At 41.8% G+C, this 17,780-nt stretch overlaps 1 protein-coding gene across 2 annotated transcripts in view; it reads left to right on the plus strand.

Moving 5' to 3' along the window:
* Window positions 1-17,124, plus strand: part of sema4c.S (semaphorin 4C S homeolog) — a 33,687-nt gene extending 16,563 nt beyond the window's left edge. For both annotated transcript variants that reach the window (XM_018255150.2, XM_041588140.1), the window contains exons 2-15: window positions 3,906-4,038; window positions 5,556-5,707; window positions 7,049-7,111; window positions 7,656-7,754; window positions 8,788-8,884; window positions 8,972-9,088; window positions 9,292-9,443; window positions 9,770-9,945; window positions 10,084-10,228; window positions 12,164-12,386; window positions 12,635-12,750; window positions 13,015-13,172; window positions 13,370-13,437; window positions 14,865-17,124. In XM_018255150.2, coding sequence (XP_018110639.1) covers window positions 3,945-4,038; window positions 5,556-5,707; window positions 7,049-7,111; window positions 7,656-7,754; window positions 8,788-8,884; window positions 8,972-9,088; window positions 9,292-9,443; window positions 9,770-9,945; window positions 10,084-10,228; window positions 12,164-12,386; window positions 12,635-12,750; window positions 13,015-13,172; window positions 13,370-13,437; window positions 14,865-15,706 — 2,502 coding nt within the window. In that variant the 5' untranslated portion in view covers window positions 3,906-3,944 and the 3' untranslated portion in view covers window positions 15,707-17,124. The remainder of the gene's footprint in view (window positions 1-3,905; window positions 4,039-5,555; window positions 5,708-7,048; window positions 7,112-7,655; window positions 7,755-8,787; window positions 8,885-8,971; window positions 9,089-9,291; window positions 9,444-9,769; window positions 9,946-10,083; window positions 10,229-12,163; window positions 12,387-12,634; window positions 12,751-13,014; window positions 13,173-13,369; window positions 13,438-14,864) is intronic.
* The last annotated feature ends 656 nt before the right edge of the window (window positions 17,125-17,780 follow it).

Below are 17,780 nucleotides of genomic sequence, written 5' to 3' on the forward strand. Positions count from 1 at the left end.
TGCCCTTAAGGTGGCCATACGCGATACTATCTGCTTGTTTACAGAGGTCGTCAAACGAGTGGATTTTCCCCGATATTCCCACCAACAACAGGGCGATATCGGGTTATTCCGAATGGGCCCTAGTTTGATTGGATTACAACAAAGAGAATGGGCAACTACGGGACGAGGGCCACATCAACTAGCCGCTGAGGTCGCCAGAAAAATCAAGCCTATGCAATTGATATTTTGGCCAGATATCGACCGGGGAGACCCGTCGGTAGCCCCCATACACTGGCAGATAAGCTGCTGAATTGGTCTAAAGGACTGATATCGGCAGATTTAATTTGCCTGTGTATGGCCACCTTTAACCTTGTCTATATAGACCGATTCCCTAGAGAGATCATCATTTGGCCCTTAAATTTGATTATTCTCTGCATTACTTGGAGTTCTGTTCTATGACTGTATGTCATATTGAAGAACATATACAATGTAGTTCAGTGCTGTCCAACTGGAGGCCAATGGGCCGCATGTAACCCTCCAAAGGATTTTTTATGGCATCCAGTGTGCGCAATGATCTCGTCATTTTTATTTAATCCAGCCCTCTTGAACATATGTAAAATATCAACCTGCTTTATGTTATGTGTTGGATAGCACTGATGTAGACTGGAGGAACAGTAACACCAAATAATGTAAGTGTTTTAAAGTAATATAAATTTAATGTACAGCTGCCCTGAAGTGGTGCAACTGTGTTTTGCAGCTATTCAGAGCTGAAAAATGAAAAACTGCACAGGATACATGAGATAACAGAGTTTATAATGGGATTCTATAGCGCTTATCTGTTATTTACTGTATCCAGTGCTTGAATGGCTGCCCCCATGGCTACACAGCAGCTTGTTTATATAAATTATAGTAGAGTCTCTAAAGCAAACACACCAGTTGTACCAGTGCAGGGCAATAGTACATTGTATTTTCATTCCTATAAAAATCTCTTTTTTTAGATGTTACTGTTCCTTTAAGTGGACATGTAGGTGGACTGTCGCCCAAGAGTCAGGACACTTCTCCAGAGAGTCTTGTGGAAGAGCAGGTAGCCGGCCGATGGGAGTATTTTGTGCAGTAACATCGCTTAAGTCTCCTTCCAAACCTCAGAACACGCTGATTTTAATGACCTATTGCTCCGTAGCTGTTGATTTTCCAGTTAAATCACCTCTCCAGTGTGACTGCTATGAAAGTTCTTATTTAGTAGAACCGCAAGTACATGGCTAGAAATATGATTGTCTATTACACAATCACTTAAAGGGATACTGTCATGGGAAACCAAAATGCATCAGTTAATAGTGCTGCTCCAGCAGAATTCTGCACTGAAATCCATTTTTCAAAAGAGCGAGAGATTTTGTTGTATTCAATTTTGAAATCTGACATGGGGGCTAGACATATTGACAATTTCCCAGCTGCTCCCAGTCATGTGATTTGTGCTCTGATAAACTTCAATCACTCTTTACTGCTGTACTGCAAGTTGGAGTGATATCACCCCCTCCCTTCCCTCCCCCCAGCAGCTTAACAACAGAACATTGGGAAGGTAACCAGATAGCAGCTCCCTAACACAGCTGCCTGGAAGATCTAAGAACAGCACTTAATAGTAAAAGCCAAGTCCCACTGAGACTGATTCAGTTACATTAAGGGTAAGGCCAGACGAGATTCGGGGAGAATTTGTCGCCTGGCGACTTATCGCCACGTCTTTTGCGCGACTATCCTCAGCGTCTTTTCCCCATAGGCTACAGCGCAAAATCGCCTGCGCTAATGCACATGCGGCGATGCATTTTCAATAGTCGCCCAAAATTGCCTCAATTTGTCGCCAGGCGACAAAATCTCCCCGAATCTCCTCGTCTGGCCTTACCCTAAGTAGGAGAAATAACAGCCTGCCAGAAATTAGTTCCACCCTAAAGTGCAGGCACAAGTCGCATGACTGGGGCATCTGGGAAACTGACAAAATGTCTAGCCCCATGTCAGATTTCAAAATTGAATATAAAGAAATTGGTTTGCTCTTTTGAGAAATGGATTTCAGTGCAGAATTTTTCTGGAGTAGCACTATTAACTGATGTGTTTTGGTAAAACATGTTTTTTCATGACCGTATCCCTTTAAGCCAAGGGTACAACCCGGATTGGGAAATCCCTGTTACAACATGGATGCACAGGCACTTGTAGGGAGCCCGAGATTCTTTGTTTTATTGCTTTGTGAGGAAACCGTTCTTCCTTTGTGCTTATTTCTTCCTGGCCAAGAAAAACAACCGTGTTATTCCTATCCCTGTATAGTACTATTTTTATAATGTTGCTATTTTAAGGTGAATGTGTGTGTGTTCACATTACTTTGGAAGATGACTACTACCTGTCCGGGAAGAGAGGAAGGCTAAATGGTTGATGCTCATTGTGGGTCTGTGTGAGATCTCGGCTAAATTTAAGCTGGCCATAGATGCAAAGTTCCGATCGTACGAATCATCATACAATCGGACTTTCCCATCTCCCGACCCGCCACTAACCATTCAGATCAAAGTCTTACCAGTCAGATCAAATAAAGTAGTTAAAGAACAGATCAGCAATGTTCTACCTCTGACAGTCTCCCACTGAAAATCGCCCGATCAGCAATACACGCAGAGATATTATCGGCAGCCGACAGAAATTTTCTAACCTGTCCGATCGACCAAATGACCAATCTCCGCCAGACGAAAAATGTCGGGACTCTCCACACACGGTTCGAAAATCGTACGAATCCTCGATTCGTACGACCAGATCTTTGCGTCTATGGCCAGCTTTAGGGGCAGGGAAAAGTGATGTTTATGGATGCATGGAATGCACTAAATTCTGATTGGCTACAGGTGTCATTAGACTCTAATATACAGACACACTCATGAATTTTTAATTTTGATGTTGCTGTGTGTTCTCTTGTAGTTAACCTAAGGATTTTTTTTTTCCTGGCTATAAATAATTATAAAGGCCTTAGCAATGTAGACTACCTGAAAAGTCTGAGGATTCCGTGAAGTGATATTTATCTATCAGGGTGTGTTTTGGAGGATAATGTATTTGTAGCCACTTGTAGTTGGCACCTGTGGAGGGCAGATGTTTGCTGGCTAATGCTTCTGAAAACCGCATATGTGCCATCTGCCTGGCCAGAATTGAAGGTATTGTAGGTCATTATGGGCATTAACAGCTAGGATCTTTTCAAGCAGTAGAAGCCTCCCAAATGACAGTTGGAGAATTGAAAAACTGGCAACCTTGTATATTTTGGACCAGTTGAAGAAGGCTGATGGGGAAAACCTTCACAAATAGGCCACAGGTTCCATAAACCCATTGGCAATCTCTATAAACAAAGATACTGGACAGCCCCTCTGCCATTTTTTTTTTTTTTTTTTTTAAGTAGGCGTTGTGTTGCTAAAAATACCTTGCAAAAAGAATTGGCTGAACTAGATAATAATAAACACATGTTGCGTTATATAAAACAACTGGCTCCCTCCTTATTAACATCGAATCATCTCCTGCAGCTTGACTGGTGGGGGTTACACTGGTTGCAATGAATGACCAATAACATTTTTCCTTTATACATTGCTGACTTATTCTGCAGCGCTTTACAGGGATTACATCCCTCACGTCAGTCCCTGGCCGGTGGAGCTTACAATCTATGTGTAACACGACGCTAGCTGTAACCTGACTGCAATTAATTAATTTTCAACCTTTGTTGTTGTGTTGCCATCAAGTACAAAGTAGGATGTGTGTGTAATCTATATACACATGACTGTGAGTATATTCTGAGGTGCAGATTTGATTACACGAGGTGGAGAGAGCGAGATTGTTTAGAATGAGCAGAAAATCTGCGCTATTAAGTTTCACGTGAGTCATTGTGCCCTGAAGTAATAATTTTCTCTTTTTCTCTGCAGACTTCCAAAGGAAGAGGTCGTGCTTTGAACATCGGGGCAATGTTTCCCAGCTGCTGCTTTGTTCTGGCACTGCTGTTCCAAGCTGAGGCCTGGGAATGGGGCCTGACTCCGAGGAAAACCGTGCGCTACCATGGTGAGTCAGCTAAGGGCGCTAACTTTCACGCTCAAGCATTTTCCTAACCAGGGATTCAGGTTCTGCCTGATGTCACCTGTTTGTGCTCCTTTTGGACTCCATTGGGGGCTGATGTCATTCAATAATTATAACTCCTGCCCCTTGCGGTATGGCAGGCGTGTCACGTGACCAATTGCTGACTTGGCCGGGAGAAGTCTGCAGGGAGAAATACTGCTAGATCTTTAGCTATTTGTGTGTGAGTTTCTGCTTATTTAATCTAAAAGATACTAGGGATGCACTGAATCCACTATTTTGGATTCTGTGGAACCCCTGAATCCTTTGTGAAAGATTTGGATGAATACCGAACTGAATCCAGCCCTAATTATATATGCAAATCAGTTAGGGGAAAAGAAAAGCAAAAAAATTTTTACTTCCTCGCTTTGTGACAAAAAGTCACATGATTTAAAGAGATACTGACATCAGAAAATAACCTTTTTCACTATCTATCATAACATTTTGTCTTTGAACGATATTTCATAATTTTGCCATACAAGTATTTGCCTGATGCTTTCTTACCCCCATGTTCCTCTATGAGGGTGTTGCCATATTTATGCAGCAGTAGTCTGTTAGTATTAGAAACTCTAACTGACAGGTTAAAGCTGGCCATAGACGAAAAGATTTGATAAGGACGATTTTCAGGCCATGTGTGGAGAGTCCCGAAATTTTTCGTGCTATGGTGATCGGTCGGACAGGTTAGAACATTTCTGTCGGCTACTGATAATATCTCTGCATGTATTGCCAATCTGACAATATCAGTGGGACATAACTATCGTACGATTGCTGTCAGGGGCACAACATCGGCTCATCTGTTCTTTTACTACTTTATTTGATCTGAATGGTTATAGGCAGGCCGGGAGATGGGACTGAACATTCGTTTGTCCAATGTGAAGGTAAATCTGCACGTCTATGGCCAGCTTAAGAAGGGACATTCAGGTTGGCAAAACAGTCAGGTTTAGGAACTTCAAGTCACAATTACTTACAAAAGCAGATATATCCGCGAAAAACAACATGACCTATAGGTAACTTAATTTTTAGTGTCCGTATCACTTTAAACGATTCGGATTTGGTTCGGCCAAGCACAAGGAGTCGGTCGAATCAGAAACCTGCTGAAAATGCGAAATCCTTGCCGAATACCGAACTGAATCCTGGATTCAGTGTATCACTAATAGATACTCTTGGAAACCCTGCTTAGAGGTCAAAGTAAGATTTGAGTGACCCCCCCCCCCACATTTAGAGCTAAATGTTTGGTTCCAATGTATATATATATATATATATATATATATATATATATATATATATATATATATATATATATATATATATATATATATATATATATATATATATATATATATATAATAATCGAAGGGGAACCCTGCACAAATACTGGACCGTAACAAGTACTGTTCTTCTGTATGTATGTGCATTTACTGTATGTGAGAGGAGACATCAAATATCTTCTCTTCAATGACTTTTAGGAGTATCTGAGGTGAGACAGTCCTGGCTCAGCGGCGTCTCCCAAGTCATGACACTGAAGTTGGATGAGAATCGGGGGGCTCTGTATGTGGGCGCAAGAGAAGTCATATTTAGCCTGGACCTCAATAATATCGGAAAAGAGCTGAGGCCTCCGGTGAGTATTTCTGATCATGTAAAAAGACTTTGCTCCATAGCGTGATAATGTTTTGGGTTATGTAACGCAAGCTAGAAAAGCCAGAGTGTGGGAATTTTAGGCATGTTTTTCTGGTTTTTAAGCATTTACTGCAATTGGATTTTATTCCTCTCTATGCAGCTGATTCCAGAAACAACCTGTAGCCAATTAGTGTCCTAGATCACGAGTTCCAACTGCTTAGCCTTGCAAGAATATGCAACAAAACACCTGTTTAAGAAAAAAAAAAGGTTAACCCTTTATGGGCCATGAGGGCAGATTTACTGAAGGGCGAAGTGGCTAGCAACAATTCGCCAGAAGTCCCATCCGCAGGGAGATTGGTAACTTTCTAACAGGCATAGAGGACAATTCGCTACTGAAAGAGTAAATCGATAAAGTTTCGCGCCCATTTGCCAGGCGCATTTTCATTTTGGCAAACGATTGTTACTCCGCAAATTCACAAAAGTGCGAATTTTCCATAATGTTACCCCTTTCGCCAGAGTTTCCTTCGCCAGCTTAGACCTGCCGAACTAAGATGAAGCTACATCCTCTTCAATCTTATGTCCGTAACATCATATCCTGTATGCTTGAAAATGATAAAAATCCTCTGGCGTTTTTATCATATTTTAAAGTGGGATTGCCTTTAAAAGTTGTAACTGTTAAACATTTTTTGTTATATTTTTTTAACCATTTGAAGGACATGCCACATTTGTTTTCGGGTTGGTTCATGTCGAGGACTTTTGTCTTTATTTTGCTTCCTTAAACATTTGTAATAATAAGTGGCCACTTCAGGAATTTGCACCAACATCTCTAATAAAGTCGTATATATGACCTATATGTACCCGCCCTATTCAAATTGAATAGTAAGTGAACTAACGAAGTTTCACTAGGCAGAAACGTACTTTAGTGAAAGTTCGCTATGAAATGCTCGAGTTGACGAATTAACACTAGTGCTGCCAAGATGCAGCTTCACAATTTAATGAATTAGTGTAGTGGTAGCGAATTAACGACTGGGGAAGCGTGGCTAAGCCTTTGCAGGCGAAAATTCGCCCTTTAGTTAATTTTCCCCGTAGACTGTAAAACGTACCACCCTGGCAGTGGAGTAGAGAGTCCCAGCTTGCTAGCGTTTACGTGTGATTCATTGCCGGGATAAACTGCGATTGTGTAACTGGATCCTGTATGGCAGCTACAGACTCTTTTCATGTAACCAAAGTTAGTGTTAGAGCCTCAATTGGTAAGGATTGTTTAGCATTTATGAATTACCTTGTGCTTTAATACTTTTTAAGTTGCCATTCTAAATGTACTTTATGTATTCTATTTTGATAGATTATATGGGAAGCTCCATCAGACAACAAGGCGGAATGTGCCCAAAAGGGAAAGAGCAATAAGGTAGGTGAAAGGTTTCAATAGGTTTCCCTCCTACAGAATTTTATCTTAATATCAGTGTCCTGTCAACCAGTGATAAAGCACAATGCCCGCCTTGCCCATCAGGTATATTAATACATGGGGGACCGAGCATTCTGGGAGATGGCTTTGGGCTGGAATCTTGTCAAGAGATCTCTCTCTCTCTCTCTAGTTGAAAGAAGTAAGAAAAGGTGATGAAGGAGCCACTGAGCGTACTGTTTCAGAGCCATGAGCTAGACAAAGACTGACATTTATTATAATACATTTTTTTCCAGTCTGTTTAAGGGAAATAGTAATTTGTCTGAGCATAATTTTATTTAAAATTTTCTCACTCCAGTTGCTTCCTCTATGCAGTCCCCCCCCATAGCCCTTGTGGTTTTATTTTTATAATTCCCTTTGCAAGAAGGGGGCATGGTCTAGCATATATATAGCAATATTGGAATTCTGCTACTGACATAAGGGAAGTATGCAAATGACTACTAGGAAAAACGAGGCATTAATATATTTTATACTTCCTATTCCATTGCAGACAGAATGTTTTAACTACATCCGCTTCCTGGAAGAGTACAACCAAACACATCTCATCACTTGTGGGACCTATGCCTTCCAGCCCAAGTGTGCTTATATTGTGAGTAAACATCTCCTACATCCTTAACCAAACTATAGCTTGTTATCTGTTGGTATACCCATCAATCCGATGTGTAAAACTTTTTAATACTGGGGCCACATTCCCAGGTTGGCTCTATAAAGGTGGCCAGACACAGGCCTATAAAAGCTGCAGACAAACTGAGTTGGCAGCTTATTGGCTCGTGGATGAGACCCTCCGACAAGCTTCCCCGATCAATATCTGGCCAAAAATCGGCCCGTTGATGCGGTCCCGCGATCCGACCGCCCATGCTGCTACATTATGTCAGTCTGATATCGCCCACCTCAAGGTGGGCGTATCGGACAGAGATCCGCTCGTTTGGCAACTTCGCCAACTTCTCTGTGTATGGCCACCTTAAGGCTCTGATAGTGAGCTACAGTAGCTGTACTGCAAAGTAATGATCACATTTGACTGCTGGCTTGGTCGAGACAGATGTCATGTCTCCAAAACACTAACAATGACCTCCTGGTGTGGCTTACTTGCTACAATACCCTGTGCGGTGAAGTAGGGAGATGTTGATTATCTGTGACTGGCTATAGGCCAGCAATGCACACAGGGATCTTAGCACTTCCCTGGCAACAAACCAAGACTCGCTGGGGAATCGTCCTCTTTAGTTATAATGTGTTGTGTTTCAGCTTGTGTGACTGCAGGCAAGTAGGGCCCAAAGGAGAACCTACAGTGCACCGTCAGCGACTTTATCAGGGAATATACCATGAGAAAGACTTGTTTTTGTATTTATCCATGTATGTATGTCACTGTGGGCTTATTGTAAATCCATGCATTTGTTTAACTGGAATTGTGTGCACTACTGTCCTGTAATAGGGGATCACCTACACCCCTATACATACTGTATAGACTGGTACACACTTTACACCATAGGAAGAATACATGACTGTGTAAGACGGGCAAGCTCTAACTACATATGGCATTTGCCCATTTCCCTGATGGGTTATTCTGTTGACATGTACACCTTGATTGCAAGCTCTTCCTTGACCCCTCTCATTTCTGTGTGCAGGAGTTGTCCGGCTTCACGCTGGATGCAGATAACGTAGAGGAAGGGAAGGGGAAGGTTCCGTATGATCCAGCCAAGGGCCACACTGGCCTCATTTTAGGTGAGTTAATGCACCTCTGCTCCATGGGGAGGATTTTAAACATAGGCCCTGTTTCAAGTTTTCACCAATCTTCTCAATGTTCTTCAGATGGTGTCCTGTACTCTGCCACCATGAACAATTTTCTTGGAACCGAGCCTGTGATTCAGCGCATTGTGGGGCAGCATAATATAATGAAGACTGAGTATTTGGCATCGTGGCTGAATGGTGAGTTTTGGATATCTTGAGAATTAAAGGATGTTATGTGGCAAACTGGAGTATTCTTGTTTTTCTAGACCAGTTAAGGCAAATCTCAGATTAGCTCCTATAGATTACAGAAGCACAGCAAACCTTTGATCATGTTATTGCTACACCCCACTTCAAATCTTGCCTGAACTGCTTCACCAGAATTCCTTCGTTCTTCCCTGCAGAACCAAACTTTGTGAGTTCAGCGCACATGCCAGAGAGTGTGGCCAGTGAAATTGGGGATGATGATAAGATCTACTTCTTTTTTACGGAAAGGGCGCTAGAATACGACTGCCACAGTGAGCAAGTGGTTTCCAGGGTGGCACGTATCTGCAAGGTGAGCTGTCTGGCAGAGGATGCCTTCTTTTAACCTCGTCTGCCTATAATAGTCTTTCTTGAGTTTGCTTTAAAACCTAAGAATCTGTTTTGGCTAGGTTCTAGTCCCTGTCCTACAACAATGTGGAAAGATCTTCCACCCTTTCTGTGAAATAAAACTTCCTTCCAATTCCCATGATCGTGGCACTCGCCAGCATCAAAGTGTAACCTTTCCTTCCACTACATCCCTTTTTTTTTTTTAAAAAAAAGGCTTCCTTCCTTGCTTTGAATTTCACATCACTTATCTTACGGCTAATTGGGGGTATATCTCTATATTTTGTCTTGTAGGGGGATTTAGGAGGGGCTCGTACTCTGCAGAGGAAGTGGACTAGTTTCCTGAAAGCCCGGTTTCTCTGCTCCATCCCAGAGCTTCAGCTGAATTTTAACCTTTTAAAATCTGTATTTAAACTCGAGGCTGAAGAGTGGCGCTCCACTCAGTTCTATGCCACCTTTCAGGCTCGCTGGTAAGTGATACCACCAGGGTATTCTGGGCTGTACTTTTATAGCAGTCGTGCTTGTGAAAATATACATGGGTGTACATGTTTTAGATGCAGTGCCGTGGCTTTTAGGAGATCACTGCTAAGAATATTCTTCTGTCTTAGGGGGGATTCTCCAGTGTCCGCTATCTGTCAGTATTCCATCCAGGACATCCAGAAGGTCTTTGATGGACCATACAAGGAGTACCGTGAGCAGTCCCAGAAGTGGGGTCGATACTCCGACTCTGTGCCAAGTCCCCGACCTGGATCAGTAAGTTCTATTTATTGGTATAAAACCTAGTAGAATGTATGTACCGTAGAACCCCCATTTTACCTTTTTCAAGGGGACCAGGGGATGATGTAAAATACGGGAAAATGTAAAATCAGGGTTAAGTCAGTGTTAAAGTAACTTTTTCTTTAAGTGCTGAAAGGATATAAGCTCAGGAGTCCGTTTTACTTTAAGATACAATTTTTACTGTGTTAATAACAAGGGTTAAGCTTTGCAGTGTTAATGTTACACTATGGAGGGGCATGTGCAAGGCCTCTCTGTCAGTCACATACACAACCTAAAGCAATAAGTGATTGGTGCAGGACTGTATAAGGGGCAGACTAATTGGAATTATTATTATTTACAGGCAGAACCATGGCAAAATATACATCTGGTCAGCATTTTAAACCTATTTAATTCACAAATAATAACATTCATAAAGAAATAAGAAATAAAGAAGTTTTCGGGTAAATCAGGACACAATTTTGATGTTAAATCCAGGAAAACATTACTTAAAACCAGGGAAATGCACCCATTGAAATGCATTATAAATTGGTGGGACCACAAATAAAAAAAAAAATTTAAAATGTGGGAAAACTTAAAATCAGGGTACATAAAATTGACATTTCACTGTATGTAAAATGGGGTTTTTATGAAGACAACATTAAAAAAGTGCAATAAAATACAAACCATATAAGGCAAACTAGTACCAGGACTAAAGGCGGCTACGGTGTATTAATGCTTAGCTGTATACAAATTAGGGTTATTTATTAGTGACCATAAATTGCCACCTGGATTGCTGCTGAATAAAAAGCTAAATATGGCAAAAACACATGAAATAAAAATCAATTGGAAACAGTCTCAGAATATCACTCTCTACATCTTACTAAAAGTATTCATACTAATTTAAAGTTGAACAACCTCTTTAAAGGGGAACTCTGGCTTCCAAACAATAACACAGAAACCCCTAATATACATCATCACAGTTACCTGTTTCTGTATGAATAAATGACATTTTCTATGCTGAAATCCACCATCTTCTCTTTCTGCATCATTTGAAATCCTGGCAGGGAAGGAGGGACTAAACACTGATTTTACAAATTGTATAAACTTCTCCACAGCTTACAGACAGCAGGAACTACATAACCCACAATACATTGCACTGTGATATTCCTTTCCTTATTGAAATGATATGTGCAGGGAATTGTGGGGTTTGGAGGATGCAGGCTTAGGACAGATGGCTGTTGATACAAAGTAACCGTAGTCAGCCAGCTCAGCAAAGTAGTCGGAGAGATCAGCAGGAGAGCAGGGCCTTAAGGTGGCCATACATGGATAGATCCGCTCGTTTGGCGATGTCGCCAAACGAGCGGATCTCCCTCCGATATGCCCACCTTGAGGTGGGCAATATCGGGCAGATCCGATCGTGGGCCCTAGGGCCCAACGATCGGATCCTAGCATTCGGTAAACGGGCGGTCGGATCGCGGGACCACATCAACGAACAGATGCGGCCGCGATCCGACGGAATTTTCTGTCCCATCCGATCGAGATCTGCCCGACTTTCGGCCAGATCTCGATCGGGGAAGCCCGTCGGGGGCCCCCATACACGGGCCAATAAGCTGCCGACACAGTCTGTCGGCAGCTTTTATCGGCCCGTGTATGGCCACCTTTAGGGAACTGTTCCAAACCATTTAAAATCATGAAAAGTCTTCATATTTTTTAATTGATGTATATTGCAAAGTTGCTTGAAATTGTTTACTTTTCAAAAAGCTTGTTATGTTTGTGTGGAGTTCCCCTTTAAAGGTTGTTTTCTTTTGTGCAGCTGGAGGGCCCCAACAAAACCCGTAAAACATTTGTCACTTTACTAAAGGAGATACTTGCTGAACTGAGAGAGCTGGGATTTATATAGGCATATAATGGCTTTTTTCCTCCCCTCTACAGTGTATCACCAACTGGCACAGAAATCAAGGTGTGTACAGCTCCCAGGAGCTTCCAGACAACACCCTTAACTTTGTCAAGAAGCATCCGCTTATGGACGACTCTGTAATGCCTACCCGTAGGCGCCCGTTGCTGGTCAGAAGGGGAACAAACTTTACAACCATTGCAGTGCACAGGACCTTGGGTTTGGATGGAGAGCCTTATGATATCCTCTTCATTGGAACAGGTCAGTGCTTTTTATGAATAATATATGACACACCTGTATAAATGTGGCCGCTGTTAGGCCTTTTGTCTGTAGGCTAATGGCACACTGGGCGATTAGAAAGGACCCAAGACATAGAGTGAACCTAAAACTCAAAAAACTAGAAATTGCCTAGTCTGCCATTACCTTTACTCTAACTCAATCTACCATATTTTCTATGAGAGGGGGGGGGTTATCACACTCACTATAATCTCTGTTCTTCTTTATTTCAGAGAATGGTTGGGTAAATAAAGCTGTGAGCTTTGGATCGACGGTGCACATAATTGAGGAGCTGCAAGTTTTTGACAAATCCTATCCTGTGCACAGCTTGGCTCTATCTGCTCGCAAGGTCAGTCTTCTTCTCCTTCCAGGATGCCACACCTTGAACATATTGTGATCTCCCATAATCCTCTGTCCTTATCGAATTTCTAGACTTCCGATCCTATAGTCCGTTGAACCCCTTCCTCTCCCGCATGTTATGTTCAATATTGTATTTGTCTAGACTGGCCATTTATTCATCCTCCCTGCTCTTACATTCTATCCATGTTCCTGTTGCTCTTATCATTCTGGATTTTGTTCTTAAAATTTGAGCTTCTTCATTTTCTCCTTCCAGTCTCTTCTGTTTGTGGGCTCACAAGCTGGGCTGGTGCAGCTTCCCTTTGCAGACTGCAGTAAATACCGCTCCTGTGCTGACTGCATACTCGCTCGTGACCCCTACTGTGCCTGGAATGTTAACATTACTCGCTGTGTGCGCGCAGATGAACGATACAGGTAAATAACTTAGTCCATTCACTAGTTGATCTAGATTTAATGTGTGTTCGTTTTTCTAAATATTTGGTTAAACTTCTACCCCCACCATGCTATAGACTGCTGAAGTGTGGTGATTAGGGTTGACTTTTAATAACATATAAATAGCCTTGAGTTGCCCAACCCTGGTTTATAGACTTTTATGTCTTTATACTTTCCAGGTATATACTCCTCCAGGATGTTCAGTACTCCGACACATCAGTGTGTGAGGTGCAGAGCTTTAAAGCGGGTGAGTTCAGCTCCATTCTCCCGTCTTCCTTCTTTGACTAAACTTCTGGAAACCCAGAAGGTGTTGGTTTCTTTAAGAAAGTGTGGACCAATAAACCCATCTTGAAATTTATACTAAAGTCTATAAATATAGCCCATGTTAAATGCAAACCTTACACAATGTCAAAACTGTTAAAGGAGAACTAAAGCCTAACTTAAGAAGTAGCTAGAAATGTTGTACATTGTGTTTTGGGCTTCTGTACCAGCCCAAGGCAACCACAGCCCTTTAGCAGTAAAGATCCGTGTCTCCAAAGATGCCCCAGTAGCTCCCTATCTTCTTTTCAGCTGATTCACTGCACATGCTCTGTGCTGCTGTCACTTACTGAGCTTAGGGACCCACTCACAATATACAGTACATATAGAATATAAATGTCACAATATAAGGCTGATTTGTAATGAATACAGATAATTGCTACATGGCAGCACAGAAACCACTGCAACTAGTATCAGAATTTAATAATCAGCCCTGTAGTATCAGCTTATATTATTTTCTGCTTGATAATTAGTGACGACCCCTAAGCTTAGCTTCTCAACAGCTGCTCAGAGCCCACTGAGCATGTGAGTGTTACAGACACTTTCCAAGATGGTGACCCCCTGTGACAAGTTTGAAGTCCTGGATCATTGCTGCTATTGACAAGCTGAAACTTTAGGCTGGTGCAATAAGTGCAGTATATAAAATATGGCATTTTTAGCCATATTAATTTTCAGGGGTTACTTCTCCTTAAATGTGTAATTACATACAGTATACAGTAATAAGCAACAAATGACATGTAATCTTGCATTGCCTATAAACACCAAGAAAACTTTAGATATGATTTGTTTACTTATGGAACCTCTTCAGATATATGCTTAACATTAATTGGTATTGGAGATGGTTGGTATTGGAGATGGTTGGTATTGGCTGCTCGCAATTCACTTTCTTTTTTTTAAGGTTTTGGTTGAAGCTGAACATAAGTGTTTTTTTTAATAATTCACTGGTTCTATAACTGTATTAATCTATATAATATCTTTACATGACACTAAAAAGAGAGACTGATCCCTCATAAGAGCTGAATTGACTTTTCTGTGTCACACAAAATAGATCTCTCTCAGACTAGATCTATGATGGTGTGTATAGTTTTCAGTGGGTGTGCGCAAGTATGTGCGCTGGGGTTTAATTTGGAGAAGTTGAACTTGATGGACTTTGGTCTTTTTTTCAACCCAACTTAACTATGTAACTGATATATGAGAGCCGGCCTGTGGGTGTGTCATGGTCAGACGGGTTTGCTTGCAAGAGACCATGTAATTTTAAGATTTTTTGCTGCCACGATAGTGGACCCTCTAACACACATTCATTGCTTTCATAACTGTCCTTTATTTACACTTTTTTTTTTTTCTGTTCTTCTGCAGTGAAACCCTTTTTTAAGAACATTACTGTTGGCATTGGCTCAAACGTGGTCCTTCCTTGCCAGTTATCTTCTAACCTGGCACAACCCATCTGGACATGCAATGGGGAAGACCTGGAAAGTGACCAAGACTCTGTGCTGTTTGACACCACTCTCCAGGCACTGGTCTTTCTTGGAGTGGATACTCATCATTCTGGTTATTACATCTGTTACTCAGATGAGCAGGGAACTCGCCTGATGGCAGAGAGCTACCAGCTAACCGTGTTGGCCTCTCCTTCCCTTATTCTTGAATCTCGTGCTCCTTTGGATGGGCTGGGTCTAGTGTGGATGATGGTGATTGCACTGGGGGCAGTGTGCCTAGCCCTGTTCCTGGCTGTTGTCTACCTGCGCAGGAAGTTAAAGGATGAACTGGAAAAAGGTTCCAAATCCATGGAGAACACGTTGGTGTATCCTATCAAACTGCCCTCTCAACCCAAGACTCCTAAGTTCCTGCCTAGTGCAGACTCTGATGAAAAACTGTGGGATCCTTCCTCTTTCTACTATTCTGACGGTTCTCTGAAAATTGTACCCGGCCATGCACTGTGCCAGAACAGCACTGGCTCCTCCTCACCTTCTGGAAATGGTATCCCAGGGCAGCCTCTTTCTTCACCTCCCCTGCTTTCGCCCAATCATATGCTTTTGGCAGGAGTCCGGGGCTCAAGTAGTAATGGTTATATTCGACTGACCCTCGGCGGGGGTGTGGCTGAGGAGCACCCACAGCTAGGGGATCTTAATGAGGAACTTCGGTGGAAACTAAAGCAGAGGCAAACGTTGCCAGACTCCAATCCAGAGGAATCCTCTGTTTGACACTGTTTTGTGCCTCTTGCGCAGTTTGCACTGGAATAACTTTTATTACATATATATTTTTTGTTTGTTTTAAACTACCTCAGGAACTAGAGGTGTGGTGAAGGGACAAAGCCAAAATGAAAGCCCTTGTCCATCTATGAACTGAAAATATTCGGAATGAAGACGGACCAAGTTCTCCCATTGCCTTGGAAAAGTTTGAGGCTTGTTCAGTATTTCTAAACGTAAGCGTTTGTGGGCGTAATAAGAGAAGACCTTGCTGAGAAGATAGGTAATGCTTTACCTTGCTTGTTTAGTGAGTGAAATTAAACCAGCCACCATCCTTCTTCCTGGAGGTTCAGGGTCACAGCAGCAGGAATGCATGAGAGACTCCAGGCGCTTACATACTTTATCGGACCGTGTTTGCAAGGGAAGGGTTACAAATAATCATTCTCTCCTTCAAGCAGTTCAGTTAAAAAAAAAAAAAAAGTTCTGCAATAAATCACTGTTTGTGTATACTGTTTACATATGTACAGATGAGGCTTATTCAGAATGACGTCAGAAGTGACCGAAACCATCCATGCTGCTGCCTCGGGGTCTCTGTGTAGGAGGAAGAGGTCTGTGCTCGTTTAAAATAGAAGAAAAAAAACAAAAATTGCAGGGATCTGTTAGAACCATTAGTACTGTAGTATTTCTCCAACTTCCACTGATTTATTTACCCCCCCCCCTCGTCTTATTGAGAAGGACGACCACTTCTGTATGGGCAACAACACAGACTTGCTCAACCCCTGTCTGTCGCTTTTGTATCGGGTCACACATTAAATGACTGCCTCAATCACGTATTTTTGCTGCTCTGCGGTTGCCGAGTGTTCGTGTAAATGTGTTTTTGAAGCATGACGCACAGGTGTGAGTTTTGGATAAATAGACCTCTTTTTATTTTTAACTGTATTGCCCTGTAATTTTTAAGGAAACTCAGCCTGTTCCTTTACCAGTTCTGGGCGACATTTAATGAATTCTTCTTGGGCCAAATATTGCGACGTTATTTTATGGGCTTTAATTTGCAAAAAGGAACGGAATTCTACAGATGAACTGTGTCTGCCAAAATGCCCCACACTCCATCATGTATCTGTGTATGGCCGGATGGGCAGCCTGGGGTCCTCCACATGTTTTGGAAATGTTGGTAAACGGCTGGAGGGTCGCTAGTTGTCCGGCGTTTGTGTATTCGATTGGATATTGGAAGATGATAGAGATATCATACTGTAAATAATTTTTGAGTCATCAGCACTATAAGAGAAAATCTTGTGTGTACTGTAAATATATTCATTTTTTTGTTTTTTCCTGCTCTTAAAATTTCATGTGTTGGTAATTTATTTACGTTATATATTTATTTCTGTAAATAAGTATTTTTATATTAAAGAAATAAAAATCAATTGTTTAAAGAAGATGGATACTGTTCTTCTGTCTCTCTAGATTATCCCCCCCCCCTTTGCCGCTTGGCTTCGAGTGACACCTGTGAATGAAGCACGGGTCAAGCTCTTCTCCTGCTCTCCCTGCCTGCAACCTAGTACCCTTGGGTCGGCCTGCACATCACTATTTTGCACATTTCGTTGTTTAGTAAACCAGGCGTTAATGTGTACGCAGCGTTATTTTCAGAGAATGCGATAACTGGCAAACATTCTTGCGCAAGAAATTTTGCAAATTTATATTTACCACAGGTTAGTAAACTGGCGAAAACATATTTGCCAACAAATTGTCTATATTTTGTGCGCATATTTTTACCGCGCTTTAGTAAACTGACCAATTCTGAATGTGATTACTATACTTCAGAGTGGTACACAGACACCTAGGGGTATATTTATCAAAGGTGAAGTTGGAGATCGGCACAGTTCATTCATTTCTATGGGATTTTGAAGAGTATTTATCAATGGGTGAAAGTGAAAGTTCTTCTTTTGATAAATACGCCTTTCAAAATCCCATAGAAATGGATTGAGAGTGGCGGAATTTCGCTCTAGCGGACTGTGGCAATCTTCACTCTTTGATAAATATACCCCCTAGAATCTACAGCCGTATTGACAAATCATTCATGCCTGAATCATAA

This window comes from Xenopus laevis, chromosome 3S, assembly GCF_017654675.1.
Source record: "Xenopus laevis strain J_2021 chromosome 3S, Xenopus_laevis_v10.1, whole genome shotgun sequence".
NCBI lineage: Eukaryota > Metazoa > Chordata > Amphibia > Anura > Pipidae > Xenopus > Xenopus laevis.